We start from the raw sequence: 19,784 nt of genomic DNA, 5'->3' as shown, positions 1-19,784 counted from the left end.
CATCTCTATTGCCCGCTACTGTCAATTCAGCCTACCTTGTACCTGCACCCAAATGAATGGAATGCGCTCGGTGCAGGCACATGTAGCCAAAATCTGCATAAAAACACAAGAATTTTCAGCGGATATCGGCTACATGTGCCGGCACCCAAGCGCATCCCATTCATTCAGGTGCAGGCACAGGTAGGGGCATTTTTGAGCGTATGGAGCATATTCTCGGCTAATGCCACACTATGTGTAGCATTAGCCTTAGACCAGGGGGGGCAAGACGTTGATCGCAGTCCATCAGTCGATCCCCCATGGATTTCTGATGGACCACGTAAGCCCCGGAATATGTAAGTGCGGCGCATTTATTGGGTATGCGTACGTATGCTGCATCGCGGATATATGCAGGGAGGAGTCAAAGGTAGATCCCCGGGGGAAAATGTCTGGGCACCCCTGCATTAGACATTTTATTGTGAGACGCCCCTATTTCTACCTGTACAGGGCTGGGCTGTGGGGGAAACATGTGGTTTGAATATAAATGGGTGCTGTTTGGCCATCTCAGGGGACAGATCACTAGGACGCACATCTGGAAAGAAAAATTGGGGTCTGCCTCACAAATTGTACCAATTCTCCTTTAAAAGGTTTTCTATTTAAAAAAGGATTTCCACAAAATTTAGATTTTCCTCTGGATCGTGTATTTAGTAGTTTAAGCACAAAATGTAACATTACAGGAAGAATAGGTTAATACCAGACAACTGTGACTGATTATTAGGCTTGTATGTACAGTATTCACTTATTCCTGCCTCAGTAATAAGGCAAACTCTCGCCTGCCGCCCAGAACACACAATTGAGAGCGGTGCATGCCGGGCTTGTTGGGCGGGGCTTAACTCAAGCAAAACTTTGCCTCAGTTCGCATCCCGGAAGTTGCTCCCAATATGCCGGAGGTTAGTGTTTGGCACCGGTGCGCGGTGATACTGTGCCTTGTGCTACTGAGCGGTGCCTCCCAGGAGCCCCAGCAGCCCGGGCCGCGCCAGAAGCCTGTCAGACTCTTCACTGAGGATGATTTAGCCACCTACAATGGGGAGAAGGCAAGTACCCAGTGCCATCCTGCTTGGGCTGCTCTCATTGGTTACAGCATGGGAAACTGGATCACATGATCTCCTGGGTTGGGAGGATTGGCTCTCTCTTTCCCGAGCAAGGGGGCATCCGGGCCACCAAGGATTCCACAAGTGGATCTCACAATGTGTTTCTTGGCCAAATGGCTCATAGGGAAAGTGGAGATGCTTCTCTTTTTAATGTAAACTTCAATAAAGAGGGTCTGGGGCTGGTTCACCATTAAGGGTTAAAACTGAGCATTTGCAGTTAATATGCTGGAAGGAGCTCAGGCCAATAAGGGGCCAGGGGTTGAGGGACAGGGATGCTGGGAGCAGGAATAGACAAAGGCCCGGGTTCTGTTGGATTAGTGTCACTAATGGGCACGGCTAACTGCCTTCTTTCTCTTTCCTTTCAAGGATGAGCAGCCAATCTATATGGCAGTAAAAGGAACTGTATTCGACGTGTCTGCTGGGAAAGGTAATGATTCCGTATAATACAGCAGCGAGGATAGCGGCAGGATTATCTTTGCTTGAAATAGCGTCTGAGGCCCCGTTGTTTATAATCAGACCTACAGTATCCCACCAACAACTGCCCCCCTGGCAGCAGCTCAGTGACAGCTGGAACAGGATGATAATCTAACCAATAAGGTGTTTGCTTGTAGACAGGTGACCAGTAAACACATAGATGAGATAGGCAGGCACTCCGGAAATCCAATCAGGTAGAATAGAAGCTCAAATATTAAAGTAAGATCAAAAGTATTTTATTGAAGCATACACATAAATGCTAAGCCTTACGCGTTTTGTGCCAATCTGAGCACTTAATCATAGGCTGAATAACACCTGACCTGCTGATTAGTTGCTATGGGTTAGTGGTACTGGGTACACTTAATATCATTTATTACGTAACCCCTATAATACGCTGTATTTTGCCCAAAAGGCAATTGCTACTAAACCCACCACTTTTATGTGCTGTGGCAGTTCCCTCATTGCAAGATCTCGTGGCTTTGTATGATGTAAGAGATCATGATTTTTTTTTTTTTTTTTTTTAATTGCAATTTTACCAGAGTTTTATGGAAAAGGAGCCTCATACAATGCCCTTGCAGGAAAGGACTCAACGCGGGCAGTCGCCAAGATGTCACTGGATCCAGCGGACCTTACTTATGATACAGTAAGAACATGGCCATTTGCTTTTGTAGTATGAATCCACACAGGGAAAGCAGTGAAACAGCATCTCCATTTATGGCTGTAATAACTCCCTAATAACCATGGAAAGGTGTTTCCTAATAGTTTATCATATCATTCGTATTATTTTTTACTTAAACTATTACTAGTAAAACTGGGCTAATATAGCTTGAAATCCAGTTGGGAAAAAAAATACTGTTTTGCCTAAAAATGCTCATGGTGGCCTGGTGTGAGCAGCAATGTTGCGTCCCTAAGCATTAGTGCGTGTTATGTCACTTTCAAGTGTATGATGGGTGAGTCAAAACATGGCCCCCAGACATGGGAGCTCCCTCCAGGTACGGGTGGCATAGTGATGGTTATGGGCATTTGGGTGCAACTGGCTGAACAGGGGTTGACACTGGCTGCCAGTATAACTAGAGAGGAAGCAGACCCCATGGGGGGCCCTGGTCTGCTTCCTCTAAGGGCGGGGCTGTGGGTGACCCATGGTGCATGTTCACATGTTGGTCACCCATGATTTTGTGATTTCAGCTAGGGGGGTTGGGATCCCAAGAAAACATTTTGCAGAGGGCCTGCCCCAACAGTTACCCCACTGCTGGCTGCTTTGACTGAGCGAGAGCTTATTGGTCTGCAAAGGTGTCCAAAACTGGGACTGGGAAAGTTTGTATAATGTTCTTAGAAGCTGTCCTCCTCCAGCTGGTGTCTATGGTGTAAGCTCTATGGGGCAGGGACCTCCTTCCTACTGTGTCTCATACCACATGGCACATATATTTTGTATTTATTTATTATATCACTTGTCCTCCCTTTGTGTAATTGTGTATATTGTAAGATTGTACAGCGCTGCGTACCCTTGTGGCGCTTTATAAATAAAGTTATACATACAGTGGAGGAAATAATTATTTGACCCCTCACTGATTTTGTAAGTTTGTCCAATGACAAAGAAATGAAAAGTCTCAGAACAGTATCATTTCAATGGTAGGTTTATTTTAACAGTGGCAGATAGCACATCAAAAGGAAAATCGAAAAAATAACTTTAAATAAAAGATAGCAACTGATTTGCATTTCATTGAGTGAAATAAGTTTTTGAACCCTCTAACAAAAAAAGACTTAATACTTAGTGGAAAAACCCTTGTTTGCAAGCACAGAGGTCAAACGTTTCTTGTAATTGATGACCAAGTTTGCGCACATTTTAGGAGGAATGTTGGTCCCACTCCTCTTTGCAGATCATCTCTAAATCCCTAAGGTTTCTGTCTCTGTGCAACTCTGAGCTTGAGCTCCCTCCATAGGTTTTCTATTGGATTAAGGTCCGGAGACTGACTAGGCCACTCCATGACCTTAATGTGCTTCTTCTTGAGCCACTCCTTTGTTGCCTTTGCTGTATGTTTTGGGTCATTGTCGTGCTGGAACACCCATCCACGACCCATTTTCAGTTTCCTGGCAGAGGGAAGGAGGTTGTCGTTCAGGATTTCACGATACATGGCTCCGTCCATTTTCCCGTTAATGCGAATAAGTTGTCCTGTGCCCTTAGCAGAAAAACACCCCCAAAGCAAAATGTTTCCACCCCCATGCTTGACGGTGGGGACGGTGTTTTGGGGGTCATAGGCAGCATTTTTCTTCCTCCAAACACAGCGAGTTGAGTTAATGCCAAAGAGCTCTATTTTGGTCTCATCAGACCACAGCACCTTCTCCCAGTCACTCACAGAATCATTTCTTTCTTTGTCATTGGACAAACTTACAAAATCAGTGAGGGGTCAAATAATTATTTCCTCCACTGTACATACATCTGATTATTGGCCCTGGGGGTCCAGCTTTGGTGTCAACAAAGATTTGCTGCTTCTCGGCTATTTTGTTTTACTGTCTCTTGAACCCCTTTAGGCAGGACTTACGGAAGAAGAGCTGAAGTCTTTGGATGATATTTTTGAGAATGTGTACAAGAGGAAATACCCGATCGTTGGCTACACAGCACGGCGCATACTGAACGAAGACGGGAGCCCCAATCCCAACTTTAAACCAGACGATCAGCCGCAGTTCAGTATTAAAGATGAGTTTTGATACCAAGGAGAATAGACTTATAGAGAGGTGGGAACTGAGCAGCGGCCTTGGGCAGAGCAGCACAGTTTGAGATCTGTCTCCCATGCTGCAGCATTACTGATGTGTGACTTTATGGGTTTTAGATTTAGGGTTTTATTTTAGGTTTTGGTATTTAGTAAAAAGGCAATGCAATGTCCCCTGCTCAGGATAACAGACTTGTAACAAAACACTCCTATAGCACTAGCACCACTATTTCTGATTGTTTTATATGTCTTTTTATATTTACAATATTAATACAAAGAACACTCATTATTGGGGAGCTGACAGTAAGTGCATAAGGTGCTTCATAAAATAGCACCCTGTTCGTTATTACTCACTTGCATTTGTTTTTTCCCCATAAAGGGGATGAGAGGTCAATCCACTAAATTTAGTTCCCACTACATGGATAAGAGTGTGCAACTGGAGACCAATTGGACTTCACCATTAACTGTTGTGAGCCTAAAACAATTCCTGAAATACAGTAGAACCCCCATTTAAAGTTTTTCAGGGGACCAGAAAAAAATGGTGCAAAGTCCGGGAAAATGTAAAATCAGGGAAGTTTATTATGTGTTATATATTAGTGGGACCACAAAACAATGGTGTAAAATGCAGGAAAACTAAAAATCAGGGGATGTAAAATTGAGGTTTCACTGTATTTACATTTTTATAGAAAGAGGGAGCTTCTTTATGGGTAGCTACCGTGGCATTGCTTCTATAGGTCCGCACAACCAGTGTTTGGCCACTAGGTGGCAATGGTGTTCTTTCTAACTAGCCCAGGGCTGTCCAACTGGAGGATCAAGATTCCTGTTACTAATAAAGAGGGTAAATTATATGGATTTGTACAGCGAATGTGGGCAGATAGGGATGAATGCACTGTGGGAGTTTTTACTCCTATATATGGTGCAAATGAATCCATAAATCTATAACCAGGACCGTACAAGTGTTTCTGTATGAGGATCTATGGATCACGTGGGTGAGTAGGGGGTAGGAAAAATCTCTTCTCCATGCACAAAGTTTGCCCCTGGGTGCAGTAACCCATATGAATAAAAGGTGACAATTGAATGCTGCCTGCTGATTGGTTCCTTTCACAGTTACTGAGGATAAGCACATGTGCAGTACAAGATGGGGGGCGGGGTTGATGGAGCTGCGTACATTGAAATGTGCACCTTTGGGTAAAAGCGGTTGTTCCCCTTGGAGTTAACTTTTAGTATGATGTAGAGACCAATATTCTGAGACAATTTGCAATTGGTCTTTATTTTTTTGTACTTTTTTAATTATTTCACTTTTTGTTTAGCAGCTCTCCAGTTTGGAATTTCAGCAGCTATCTGGTTGCTAGGGTCCAAATGACCTTAGCAACCAGGGAGTGGTTATAATGAGAGACTGAGTATGAATAGGAGAGAACCTGGACACAAAAATAAGTAATATAAAGTAACAATAACAATACAATTGTAGCCTCACAGAGCAATACTCTTTGGCTGCTGGGGTCAGTGACCCCCCCCCCCATATGAAAGCTGGAAAAAGGCAGAAGAGGAAGGCAAATAATTCAAAAACTAAAACATATTAAAGACCAGTTGAAAGTTGCTTAGAACTGGCCATTCTATAACATAGTAAAAGTTTACTTATAGGTGAAGCACCCATTTAAGGCCATACGCCCAGCAGCTATTAATAGAGTGTAGAATTCCCCTCGCTCCCCAGTTTGCACCAAAGGGAAAGCCACTTCCTTCTCTGGTAATGAACTCGCCTGTCCCTTGTTTGCACTCACAGTCAGGTTTAAATATCCGCAGGGCAAGAGCACAAACATAGGGGCTAAGGTACCATTGCGCCGGCCCCGACTGAGCCAAACTAATGGCCGCCCTGCTCCGGTTCAGCTCTTATATTACTATATTGGCCACTGAGGACAGAACGTTGTCACAGAATTTCAATAAATTAAAATCAAGCCTATCTCACAGTCTTATAAGTCAGCTACTGTAACCATGTCCTAGAATCTGCTTTCCCCCAATAAATATGTGCAGGGTGCCTTCAGGGGGTGCAGTTACTGGGGGTCAGTACATGTGCAGGGTGCCTCCTGGGGTTGCAGTTACTGGGGGTCAGTACATGTGCAGGGTGCCTCCTGGGGGTGCAGTTACTGGGGGTCAGTACATGTGCAGGGTGCCTTCAGGGGGTACAGTTACTGGGGGTCAGTACACATGCAGGGTGCCTCCTGGGGGTGCAGTTACTGGGGGTCAGTACATGTGCAGGGTGCCTCCTGGGGGTGCAGTTACTGGGGGTCAGTAAATGTGCAGGGTGCCTCCTGGGGGTGCAGTTACTGGGGGTCAGTACATGTGCAGGGTGCCTCCTGGGGGTGCAGTTACTGGGGGTCAGTACATGTGCAGGGTGCCTCCTGGGGGTGCAGTTACTGGGGGTCAGTACATGTGCAGGGTGCCTCCTGGGGGTGCAGTTACTGGGGGTCAGTACATGTGCAGGGTGCCTCCTGGGGGTGCAGTTACTGGGGGTCAGTACATGTGCAGGGTGCCTTCAGGGGGTACAGTTACTGGGGGTCAGTACACATGCAGGGTGCCTCCTGGGGGTGCAGTTACTGGGGGTCAGTACATGTGCAGGGTGCCTCCTGGGGGTGCAGTTACTGGGGGTCAGTACATGTGCAGGGTGCCTCCTGGGGGTGCAGTTACTGGGGGTCAGTACATGTGCAGGGTGCCTCCTGAGGGTGCAGTTACTGGGGGTCAGTATATGTGCAGGGTGCCTCCTGGGGGTGCAGTTACTGGGGGTCAGTACATGTGCAGGGTGCCTCCTGAGGGTGCAGTTACTGGGGGTCAGTACATGTGCAGGGTGCCTCCTGAGGGTGCAGTTACTGGGGGTCAGTACATGTGCAGGGTGCCTCCTGAGGGTGCAGTTACTGGGGGTCAGTACATGTGCAGGGTGCAGTCACTGGGGGTGCAGTACATGTGCAGGGTGCCTCCTGAGGGTGCAGTTACTGGGGGTCAGTACATGTGCAGGGTGCCTCCTGGGGGTGCAGTTACTGGGGGGTCAGTACACGTGCAGGGTGCCTCCTGAGGGTGCAGTTACTGGGGGTCAGTACATGTGCAGGGTGCCTCCTGGGGGTGCAGTTACTGGGGGTCAGTACATGTGCAGGGTGCCTCCTGAGGGTGCAGTTACTGGGGGTCAGTACATGTGCAGGGTGCCTCCTGGGGGTGCAGTTACTGGGGGTCAGTTCATGTGCAGGGTGCCTCCTGGGGGTCAGTACATGTGCAGGGTGCCTCCTGGGGGTGCAGTTAGTGGGGGTCAGTACACGTGCAGGGTGCCTCCTGGGGGTGAAGTTACTGGGGGTCAGTACATGTGCAGGGTGCCTCCTGGGGGTGCAGTTACTGGGGGTCAGTACATGTGCAGGGTGCCTCCTGGGGGTGCAGTTACTGGGGGTCAGTACATGTGCAGGGTGCCTCCTGGGGGTGCAGTTACTGGGGGTCAGTACATGTGCAGGGTGCCTCCTGGGGGTGCAGTTAGTGGGGGTCAGTACACGTGCAGGGTGCCTCCTGGGGGTGCAGTTACTGGGGGTCAGTACATGTGCAGGGTGCCTCCTGGGGGTGCAGTTACTGGGGGTCAGTACATGTGCAGGGTGCCTCCTGGGGGTGCAGTTACTGGGAATAGGTTTACACGCAGTACACTTACTGGGGCTGTAGATATTAGGAATATGTACCAGTGCATCTTTTTGGACCACAGTTTTGGGAAATAAGCACTTGTTCCATGTTCCCCCTGGGGTGCAGTTTTTGGGAATGAGCACGTGCTTGTGTGCAGGCACCACAGGTCCCCAAAATGTGAATGCACCCCCTAGTGGGCCCAAAGTACAGCCTTGGGCGCCCCAGCCTTAATTACAGGGACCAGTTACCGACTGGGAAACCAACAGATCCAGAGGAGCCATTAATAACAGTGGTCCTACCATTGCAGCCCCCTCACCACAAATTACTGCCCCTGAATGCAACTGATATGTGCGCTTAGAAGGCTATGCAGCCCTGAACCACTCGCTGGCTCTGCTTTACACTGAAATACAGCACAGACATATTTATTTGGGGGCGCACCATTCCTTTGCCTTTGGCCCTGTGCTAATAGTCCCTTATGAGTTGTTGGTTACACAGTAGTGCGCACCTTTGGGGCTCAGGTCATACACCCAGGAGTTATTTATAGAGCACCCAACTTCCCTCTTTCTCCCTCTCGCACCCAAAGGAAACACCACTTCCTCCTCTGATGATGACATCAGCCCTTCTTTGTTTGCTCACCCAATCAAGTTTGAATATCACTGGGGCAACTTACTGTTGTGTAAGAGAACAAACAATAACACGTGCAGAGCAGCTGCCCTTTGTATTGCACTGTCATGCACCCATAACAAACATGCACGCCACATAACTGGCCCACTGGGTGCTACAGGATCCCTACATAGGAGTAAGCTAAGCCACTGTGAGTCTGGAATTTCAGCAGCTATCTGGTTGCTAGGGTCCAAATTACCTGAACAACCAGGCAGTGGTGTGAATGAGAGACTGATATATGAATAGAAGAGGACCTGAATAAAAAAAATAAATAATAAAAAGTAAAAATAATAATAATAATAAAATTGAGGCCTCACGGAGCTATAGTATTTTGGCTGCTGGGGTCAGTGACCCCCTTTGAAAGCAGGAAAGAAAACTATAAAAAAAACATGCTATGGGTTAACGTTGTCTTCATTTTTAACTTATGCAGCTGTTTCTTCAGCAGCTCTCCAGTTTGGAATTTCAGCAGCTGTCAGGTTGCTAGGGTCCCATTTACCCTAGCAACCAGGCAGCAGATAAATAGGTGAGGGCCTGAATGGAAAGCAGTAATAGAAAGCAACAATAACTACAGATCAGTTGTTTTTCAATCCCATGGTTGGCTGCAGTTACATAAGGGGCATTTGTTTCTGACTGTAAGTACAGTGCCTTCCCCTAGATGGCAGCGTGGGGACAAGAAAGGAAAAGATGTATATGTATAACTACTGTACTTACCCCTGTAGTGTTTGATACACGGTGCTCTTTGCACTTTTTATGAACTCATACATTCTGGTAAAAGTGTTTAACTGGATGCACTCGCTGGAGATTGGCCGATGTTGGGCAGTATGGGCCCTATTCCAAAAGCATAAAGTACAGACATTGATAGCTCTTGGGTGGCTTCCGCAGAATGTTCCTTAGCAGCAAGTTGTACATTATTAGTATAAAATCTATATTATGTTTATTGTGCCTTGGGCTGGATTCCCCGTACTGGTGCTGGCTGCCGCTCTGGCACCCCCACATATCTCTGAGTGCTTGGTACAGTCCGTAAGATTTCATGGCACCCTACTTTATATATCTATAGGTATCCTATACCAGTCTATGGCATCTAACAGCAGTTCCGCTGGCATTTGCCAAAATCCACCAGTTGCCAGTCTGGGCCTGACCATGGATTTTAGCTCAGATTGCCTTCTCTACTGTCATCACTGTGGCGCCACCTAGTGGCACTAGTAAGTAAGTATTTTGGGTTTGGTCAAAACATATAAAAACATATAAAATAGTTTGCTAAATAGTAATAGTATAATGAAAGTTGGTGAAAAAATACCCTTTGACCTTTGTGCCCGTGGCTACTGTATGGCTACTACAAAAGCTGGTTACACAGCAAAGTGTTTTATTAGTAGAATTTATTTAAAGATCTTTAATGTGAAACTTTAGCTGAAGGCGCCACGGCTGTAGGTGAAGTTCCTGTTGGTAGCCATTGCGGGCCACTAAAAATAGAGATGACGTTAATTGGTGGCGCTGACATTATCTCCATAAAGCTCTAATTGTATTGTGAGGGAAGAATCTACCTTTGAGCAAACTTTGCATTTCTTTAGAGATTGCTCTCTGCGGAATTCGAGGTATTTCCCATTATACCTGTGCTGCTAAATTTAGCATCCTCACTGGTTTGTTCCTAATTGGCCTTTATGTTAGACCTGGCACGTTCTGCAACTGGAAAATAGGTTTCCCCCCAGCAAGAGGTCCCAGCCTAAGGAGAATTACAGATAATTGTGGCCCCGTGAGCTCCCCTGCAGTGTGGCCCTCCTCCATTGGGATCCAGAAATAGTAGGAGGCAGGGTGCCTAATGCAGGAGAGCATGGATACTGATGGGTGGCTTGGTGCTTGGCACTTTCATTACAACCTGGGTGCTGTCTGTACGGGGTTTGTATGTTCTCCCAATGTCTGTGTGGGTTTCCTCTGGGCACTCCAGTCTCCACCGCTTATTCCACTCTCCACTTGATCCTTGTGTATGTGAGGAGCCTTAGATTGGAAGCTCCACTGGGGCAGTAGTCGTGGAGCTCCGAAATACTAAGTTACCAGGGCCCTCCCTCCCCAGGGACCATCTTGGGGCCCCCCTTTGTACCACCCCATAAATGGCAGCCCTGCATGCAACAGTAAAAGGAACCTTAGATTGTAAAATCCCTGCCCCACTAGAGGTTAAAATCTAAGATTCTGCAGCTCACAGCCTTCGTATTTCAAGGGTTACTATCTGCTTGCTAGGGCTTAATCACCTCAGCATCCAGGGAGGTGTTTGGAAGTCAGAATGGAAGATGAATAACAGACTGTCCATGAAGGACCAAATTTAGCCCACAATAATCCAATATAGCCAGCTCTGTATTTAAAGCACAACCCACCACAATGCAATTGGGCAGCTCTGTCCTTGAAGGACAACATCCAGCCCACCACAATACAGTTTGGGCAGCTCTGTCCTTGAAGGACCACATCCAGCCCACCACAATACATTTTGGGCAGCTCTATACTTGAAGGACCACATCCAGCCCACCACAATACATTTTGGGCAGCTCTGTCCTTGAAGGACCGCATTCAACCGCAACAATTTAGTTGGGCAGCTCTATCCTGTAACAAGAAACAATAACTTAAGGCCATCCATTGGGCTGGATATATTGTTGACAGACAGTATCCAAAGTCCCTGTTAGCGAGTTTTTGAGATTTGAGCCTTATATTAACATACAAATCAAAAAGTGCATGTTCATCTCTAGATGCCAACCCTGCCCAGCCCCTTGGTGTCTTTAACCTCAACAACTGGGCAATTTCCCCACATACATCAGATCAGTCATGGGAAAGTTCCATGTAATTAATGTGACTGCTCCTGGCTGGTCAGTTGGTTTGTCTGGGAAGTTACCAAAATCATGGCAGCCATGGAATTACTACTCAGAAAGTCCCCGTGGGTTAAACAGAGAGAGAGAAACAGAAATGAGAAGATCTATAATGCCAGCTAATTCCAGTGCCCATACGTGACTGCTTTGTAAACTACACTCTGTTAGGCTTAGTAATGCCCTTTGGATGTGGATACGATGGATCTTGTACGGAGGGTGGGTGTCAGTGGCACATTCTCTGCTTAGAGAAGGTTTCTTAGTGGGGTCCCCCAGGGTTCTTTATTGGGCTCACTTTTATTTAACGTGTTCATTAATGACATGGGGGTGGACGTTCTAAGCTAGGGATCCCCAAACTTTCTTACTCATGAGCCACAGTCAAATGTAAAAAGACTTGGGGAGCAACACAAGCACCATAAAAGTTCATGGAGGAGCCAAATAAGGGCTGTGATTGGCTATTAGGCAGCCTCTATGCACACTATCAGCTTACAGGGGCTTTATTTGATAGGAAATCTTGTTTTTATTCAACCAAAACTTGCCCCCAAGTCAGGAATTCAAAAATAACTCCCTGGTTTGGGGGCAATGAGAGCAACATCCAAGGGGTTGGGGAGCAACATGTTACCCCTGAGTCACTGGTTGGGGATCACTGTTTTAAGCTATGTATCAGTGTTGGAAGATGATACAAATCTATGCAGCCAAATTAATTCCATCCAGGATGTGGCATCCTTGCAGCAGGACCTTGACCAACTGCCAATCTGGGCGGCTAAGTGGCAGATGAGATTTAATGTTGATAAATGTAAGGTCATGCACCTGGGATGTAAAAATATGCCCCCACTTATACTCCTAATGGCAAATCCATAATGGAGAGGGACCTAGGGGTACTTGTAGATAATAAACTTAGCACACAAGGTATTGTCCTGTATAAAAAGGGGCATAGATTTGTGGGAGGAGGGGGTCATTCTTCCACTTTACAGGGGAATATGCATGCAGTTTTGGTCTCCAGTGCTCAAACGGGACATTATTGAGTTAGAGAGGGTCCAGAGAAGGGCAACTAAGCTGGTAAAGGGTATGGGAAGTCTCAGTTATGAAGAAAGACTGGCCAAGTTGGGTCTGTTTACACTGGAGAAGAGGCGCTTAAGGGGTGACATGATAACTATGTATAAATATATAAAGGGATCATATAATAACCTCTCTAATGTTTTATTTACCAGTAGAGCCTGGAGCAGATACGAGGGCACCCACTCCGAATAAAAGAAAGTGGGTTCCCTGGTGCAGTCGCCCTCCATTCATGGGCAGAGGCAGGATGGCCACCTTGGCAACTATGGGGAAGCCCAGTAACATGTTTGGACATAATTACCTTAATGAATTGCATCAATATGGACTCTCCATTGCATTTATTTTAGAGTAACCTCAGTAATGAGTTTGTATGTGACCCCTCTATGGCTTTGCCACCTTCCGGCTTTAGTAAGTAGTAGACATAGGGGTGGGGTTATCACATTGATCGATTCTAATTTGGAAAACCAAAATTTGGAAAACCTAGCCAGCCCTCCCGAAATCTGGGCTGTCCGGGTCAAAACCGGGCAGGTGGCAACCCTACCCCTCCAGTTTCTAAATCTACAAAACATGATTGTCCCTATTTATAAATTGCCAGAAAAGGAAAATTGGCCATTTCCCCTACATTTTTGACCTAGAAGAAAAATCAAGTTTCCATATAAATAATGCTACGTCTAGGAATTAGTCTAGTAACCCATAGCAACTAATTGGCAGGCAGCATTAACTGGCCATCTTTTTTAAACCAAACAGCTGACTGGTCGCTATGGGTTAGAAGACCTAGGTGAATTTTGGTTCTTTTATTACATGACACTTTTGAGATTATTTCATGCAGTTCAGGGGGAAGGGGGGGTTTGCACTACATTTTGGGACTTCATCCCGCTTCTGTATATGTCACATGTCTGTTCTGCTCCAATCCTGCAAGGATATTCATTTGGTGATGCCAGTAGTGCCAGGTACAAGGCAGAGCAAACAGTGCCCCTGGCACAAGCATGGAAGCCTTGTACGTAACACCTGCAGTTAAATACTGGTCTCCTCCCTACAGGGAATGTTTTGCCCATAGGCACCTGTGCCACTTGGAACTGCACATACCACCTGGGTGCCACCTTACTGTGCCCATTTGCATGGAATCTTTGCACCTACATTACGAGCTGAATTTACATTAGAATTCTGCTTTGTTTGCAGAAAACCCAGTGCCTGTTCTGACTGCAGGACTTTCCTCTTTCCGCTCGGTGAGCAAACGCGTCTGTGTTGTTGTTGGATTGATACCGTGGGGAATGGCACTGTGGGTTCTCCTTCCTACTTGCTATAATTAGACGAGACGTCGGGGAACACTGAGATCCTCACGGCGTATCGGAATCTGAATGTGGCTACAGATGAGCAGATAAGGAGCCTGTGTGCGGGGGAGGAAACGCCACTTTGTCTGTGTCTATCAACTTGCACTGTCCTTCGTGGCCCATATTTAGCATTTTAATTTGCGTCCCATGGATACAGCCCTGTCCCTAGCAACACTTTGCCCGAGCGCACACACAATCCAACAGTTGCTGCCTTTTCCCCCGGCACCATCTTGTATTACTATATCCATTATCCCACACTTGCATTTTATTCCCAGAGCTATACACGTGGGAATAAACTGAGGAACATCATGTTTACAAAAAAAGAGATAAAAAATCCTGTGTTTCTTTTGATAGAGGACTCTGTGAGTGCTTATGGCTGTATTTACATTGACCTTTCTGATAGAGCTTACTTAGTTTTTACCTTTTAAGGAGAAGGAAAGGTAAAAACTCAGTAAGCTTTATCAGGAAGGTCTATGTAAATACAGCCATAAACACTCACAGAAACGCTGCACTGAGTTCTCTGTCAAAAGAAACACAGGATTTTTTATCTCTTTTTTTGTAAACATGATGTTCCTGGGTGTGGCTGAATTAGATTGGGCTAGGTTGGCCACTTGCCACCTGGATCTTAGTACCAACATTACTAAAGGGGTTGTTCACCTTTACAATTACTTTTAATATGATGCAGACAATGCTATTCTGATACAATTTGAAATTGGTCTTAATTGTTTTATTATTTGTGGTTTTTGAATTATTTAGCTTTTTGTTCAGCAGCTCTTCAGTGTCGAATTTCAGCAGCTATTTGGTTACTAGGGTCCAATTTCACCTAGCAACAAGGCAGTGATTTTAAAGAGAGACAGGAATATAAATAGAGGAGGGCCTAAATAAAAAAAATAAGTAATAAAAAGGAACAATAACAATAAAATTGTAGCCTCACAGAGCAATAGTTTTTTTTTGGCTGCCGGGGTCAGCGACCCCCCATTTGAAAGCAGTAGAAGACGAAGGCAAATAATTAAAAAACTATATAAAATAAAAAATGAAGACCAATTGAAAAGTTGTTAAGAATTCTATAACATACTAAAAGTTAACCAGAAGGTGAACCACCCCTTTAATAGAACAAAAAGATAAGAATATAGGAAGGCCATTATTTTTTTCCAGAAAATCTGGCAATCCTTAGATAGCTCATAGCCTAAAAATGGCAGGTTTTAAGAGAGATATAGATACATTGTGCGATTACAGATGGGTGATTAATATTTCCCACTAAATACTGTAGTAAAGGTATAAAAAGAGTGGAATACAAGCAGAGAGTAGCAGCACTGACTGACATGTAATGTAAAGTGATAGAACAGTAACATTCCCATATACACTGTATAAATATATCTAATAGCCGCCATGTTAAGTCCCTGCCATTGGCTTCCCAGCAGGGCAGCAGGAAATGAATAATTCCATGAACAACACGGATACTGTACAAAGGGAAAGTAAGACACCAAAGCACAAAGGCCTCTTTATTTTCATGGCAAAACAGTGGGGGGGTAGGTTGGACCAGGAAGTTCCACCTGTCGAGCTCGAGGGGAAAATCTCTGCCTTTATGTTCTAGGAGGAAATCTCTGCTTGTTTGACTGAAGCGGAACTAACTCAGTGTCACAATGTTGGATGGGGAAAGTAAAGGTACAGGGAGTAACATCATGTAGGTGACATTTATCTGCAGTCGAGCGGAAGGAAAACAGAGACAAGTGCAGGTGAGGATACCGTTTGGGCTATGACAATATCTGACCCACATAAAACCAATGTTCAACTTCAAAGGAATAAATGTAATAAAGTAATTATTTATTTTTACCAGTTTCAGGGCTATTTACATTTTTATCAACTGCCGATATAATGAATTTTCTAACAACAGAGCCACCTGCTGGTCAGTTCTTGTAATTGTACAGTCAGAGGGATACACTTTCAGAAAGAAACGGAGAAGTGTTCCAATGTTGCCCTGCTCAGGAAAGAGATCAGAAGCCTCAGACGCCCTTTCCAATCGCCTTCCTGCAATGCCAACATACACAATACATAACTGTGAAAACCACCAATAAATGAGGCGAGACTGTGCTTCTTACAATTAATACTCATAATAATTATTATTCATAACTGAAAAATGGAGAACTAGCCCACCTCAACAACTCAACATACCCAATACCCTTAAAAACAAGAAGGGTCAATTGGGGAAACCCACCCAACAGCTGCCCCTATACAGAATAACACTGATATGGGTTGCCACCTTTGGTGGCGGTTAGCTGCAAAATGGATGACATTGGGGGATGGTGTTGACCTGGCCATTTCAGAATCTTCCATTTCTTTTATTTTTTTTATCAGGTTCTTCTAGTGAAATGATGTCCTCTGGTACTGCGGGCAGCTCTATCTTTGCCAGAGCACATTTATGCCAGTCCCAAGAGATTGTGGCAGAAAAGGCTTCTTTTCTGCTCTGGGGCTAAACTCCAGGTCTAGTTACCCTGAGCAACCAGGAGATGTTTTCTTGATTTCATAAAGCAACCCAATTAATGCTGCCAGCTGATTGGTTGCTCTGGGGCAGCACTTTTCAAACCATTCAGCTGAAACAGCTGAGATCTTTAGAGGAAAGGAATTGAATAAAGCAGGGTTAGAGCCGGGGAGCTAAACATTACGATCAGGAAATGTGTGGAATAAGCGAACTCTTGTTTTTGTACAACTGATAATATGATGATAGCGAGCAGCTTATTTCCCTTTCCCCATTCTGCTCTCACCACTTTCCCTGTTTCATGCTCTCCCCTTCTCTTCTGCCCTTCCTTTATCTCTTATGCTTAACCCCCCTTCCCATTTGTGCAAACTTACTAACCTGCGGAGTGATTAATATTAAGCTTCACCATAAATTCATTGGGGCTGATTCAGTAAAGTGCGTTAAAACGAGCGCTATTTATAGCATGTGTTAAAAATGGTATAAGCTTCTAATTTTTTGCGAATTTTCCGCACGTGTGTTAAGGCTGCTTCACTCTGGGGCCAACACAGACTGAATAAATCCCACTGCTAAGTCCTTATTGTGTTGCCAAAAGCTCCCAAACAACAATTTTCTTTAAGTACCGCCTGCCCCAAGTAGGTGTTAATATTCGCACAGACTAATGCGATATTTAGTGCGTTTAACGCTTCATATGTGTTTGTGAATCATGCGTTAGTATTATTAATATGTGCGAATAAACGCATTTCAGTAGTGCATGATTTAACGCATGCAAAATTACTTTGATGAATAGGTCGCTATTTATTGCGTCAATTTGAACGCAAAAAAAACCATGCAATAACGCTTATCGACCTTTAGTGGATCAACCCTATTGTCTTTTAATCCTCCGGAGTCAGACTGGCCTACCTGATACCAGAGGATTGCCCAGTGGACCCCAGGCCTAGTAAGATCTAGCCAAGGACAATTCCCATCAGTTTTTTTTAATTTCCACAGTAGGCCTTGCCACAAATTCAGGTCGGCTGAGTCCCATGGTGAGGCCTTCTAGAGAATCATGGTGCTTGTTGCAAGTCTGAAGCTGCAAAGCTAGGTCAGTAACATCTTTATAACCCTAGAACAGTGATGCCCAACCAGTGGTTCGTGAGTAACATGTTGCTCACCAACCGCTTGGATGTTGCTCCCAGTGGCTGCAAAGTAGGTGTTTATTTTTGAATTTTTAGCTTGGAGGCAAGTTTTGGTTGCATAAAAACCCAGTGTAAAGCCAAACAGAGCCTTCTATAGGCTGCCAGTCCACATAGGGGCTACCAAATATCCAATTCTAGCTCTTATTTGCACCCCCAGGAACTGTTTTCATGCTTGTGTTGCTCCCCAATACTTTTTACATTTGAATGTGGCTCACTTGTATAAAAGGTTGGGGATCCCTGCCCTAGAAGAATCAAGGAACAATTAAATTGAATTTCTTCATATTTCCATTGGCCAAGCACAAAGAGAACCTAATAAATTACTGGTTAGTAGAACACATTCACAAGGCCCAATCCCTATGGATGCACAATTTGTCCTAATTAACTGTTAGGGATTTCCTTGTTTATTCAGCTCCATGCCATGGGACCAAACAAGCTCTGGATGAATTCCCAGAGTACAGTTTATTTCTGACTCTTTCCTGATCCATGAGCAGGAGTTTGGCTGCATGAAGCGTAACTCAGCCGGCGCCATTTTGTGGTTGTGCTTGAGCAGTCGGAGGGAATTCCAATGCTCATTACTTATTACAAGACAAACCATGGGGTCCCCTTGGCCTGCTCTTTGCCCTCTGGAATTATACGGCTCATAATTAAACTCCTGTTTTCTTACATCTTAATAAGCCTCGGCCATGTGATTGGTTCTTGTCAAAGAGAAGGCAACATGGTAAGAGTCAACTCTCGTGGTAGATTTTAGAGTCACCCCATATGCTCTCCCCCCGCCCAGTCACCCAAACTAAAAGCCCAGATGTCTCTGTAATTTTCACCTGTATGAAAATGAACCTCTACCATTTCAAAAGTCCTTAAATGACAGAAAACAGACAGCAGTGGGCAGAGCTGGGAGTGGCCAGTCGGTATAATTGTATAAGATTAGAGTGTGGAGAACACCCACCAGGCATGGAAAATGGCATCCATTGCATTCATTTTATACAAATGTTATTAATTTCCTGGCACTTAGCGATTCAGTGGGGTGTTAGAGCTCAGCACTAACACTCCATAGAATTAAAAGGAATTTGACTGCTCAAAGTCCTAAAGCACACATCGAAACTCATTCTGATAAACTGACCCATTAATGAAAGCTTTAAATGTAATACATGAACAACACACCAAATTTGCCCAAATCCAAAACTGAATCTGAACTCTTCTTTTCATATTTAGAGAATAGCAAAAATACTTGCATCAGTTGCCAACATAAATTGTTGCAGTCAGTTGCCCAGAGTTGTAAAGTCATTTGACGTTATGGGTTCAGGTTTGATTTAGTGGAACACCTAGGATTTCAATCCAACCTTGCAAAAGATGCTACTATTCCGCTTAATTCCAGACTGCGGAAAGTACATTAGGTACATAGGTCCCTCCAGAATGAAGTTCTGAAACCCCTTCTGCCTGTAATGGGGCCAGTTTTAGGTGTCTGCACGGGACTGGGGGTGTGAGTGGGCATCTGACGGATTGAGAGGGTGCTGGGCCCAGTGTGAGCTAATAATAAGAGGTTGCCCTCACACCAGCTAGTCCTAGCCACCTGTTCTTCTAATGAGGCCTTTTGCACTGGATGGACAACAAAGAGGCTGAATCTCGGGATCCCTTCCCTTTATGGACTAGAAACCCATCTGACAAACCAAGATAATAGAAAACTCATATCTTTCCTAGTGGGTGCCTAACCTGGATTAGAAACTTCACCTCATTCCAGCTTTCTAGAAACCCAGCTCTTGGCTAGAGTTAACTCTGACCAGCAGTGCCAGGCCTGAGGTTCGGAGCACCCAAGGAAAGCCACCCCAGCACCCGCCCTCTGGTTTATCTCCTGGGTACCTGCGCACCCCCACCCTGGCCCACACATGAGTAGGCAGGGAGGTATATGTCCAGCCCTACCCCCCAACATTTGGACATGGCCTTTGATATCTATAAGTTCACTGTATACTTTGTAGTAAGAATAAACTTCATTAAAATGATTTTCTTTCCACTTTTGTGCATCACACACATTAGGCAGCCATACGCCCAGTTCACCAAGGTCATACTTGGCTCCAGCCTGGCCCATACCCTTCCCCGTCAGATCCAAATCTGGCACTTCTTTCCTAGTTACAGTTGAGAAATCTGCAATCTGAAATCTACAAACAAGACATTAACCTTCTGACACTTTGTAGGAAACAGGATATACATTTTTGTCAGTCTTTTTCTGGGGAAAACAGGTTTTGCTGCACTTATGTCAGTGTTACAGTAAAGTGTGACACATTTTGCAAC

The 19,784-nt window shown here is 45.1% G+C and overlaps 1 protein-coding gene across 2 annotated transcripts; it reads left to right on the top strand.

Moving 5' to 3' along the window:
• Positions 1 to 911: 911 nt before the first annotated feature.
• On the top strand, positions 912 to 5,387 carry nenf (neudesin neurotrophic factor). 2 transcript variants are annotated; one of them, NM_001030454.1, is made up of 4 exons: positions 912 to 1,070; positions 1,494 to 1,554; positions 2,141 to 2,244; positions 4,131 to 5,387. In NM_001030454.1, the coding sequence occupies exons 1-4, from the start codon at positions 918 to 920 to the stop codon at positions 4,305 to 4,307; spliced, it is 495 nt and encodes a 164-aa protein (NP_001025625.1). In that variant the 5' UTR covers positions 912 to 917; the 3' UTR covers positions 4,308 to 5,387. The 2 variants fall into 2 exon arrangements, with proteins under 2 accessions (NP_001025625.1, XP_012818530.1); XM_012963076.2 differs by lacking the exon at positions 912 to 1,070 and adding an exon at positions 1,121 to 1,279.
• Positions 5,388 to 19,784: the final 14,397 nt, after the last annotated feature.

The sequence above is a fragment of the Xenopus tropicalis genome, chromosome 5 (genome assembly GCF_000004195.4).
Source record: "Xenopus tropicalis strain Nigerian chromosome 5, UCB_Xtro_10.0, whole genome shotgun sequence".
Classification (NCBI taxonomy): domain Eukaryota; kingdom Metazoa; phylum Chordata; class Amphibia; order Anura; family Pipidae; genus Xenopus; species Xenopus tropicalis.
This window is presented reverse-complemented; position numbering and strand designations above follow the sequence as displayed.

Bases quoted from the DNA above. Each gene is read 5' to 3' on its own strand.
- nenf (NM_001030454.1), top strand. From the start codon at position 918: ATGCCGGAGGTTAGTGTTTGGCACCGGTGCGCGGTGATACTGTGCCTT. The intron at 1,555-2,140 runs GTAATGATTCCG...CAATTTTACCAG, and splicing joins CGACGTGTCTGCTGGGAAAG to AGTTTTATGGAAAAGGAGCC. The intron at 2,245-4,130 runs GTAAGAACATGG...GAACCCCTTTAG, and splicing joins CGGACCTTACTTATGATACA to GCAGGACTTACGGAAGAAGA.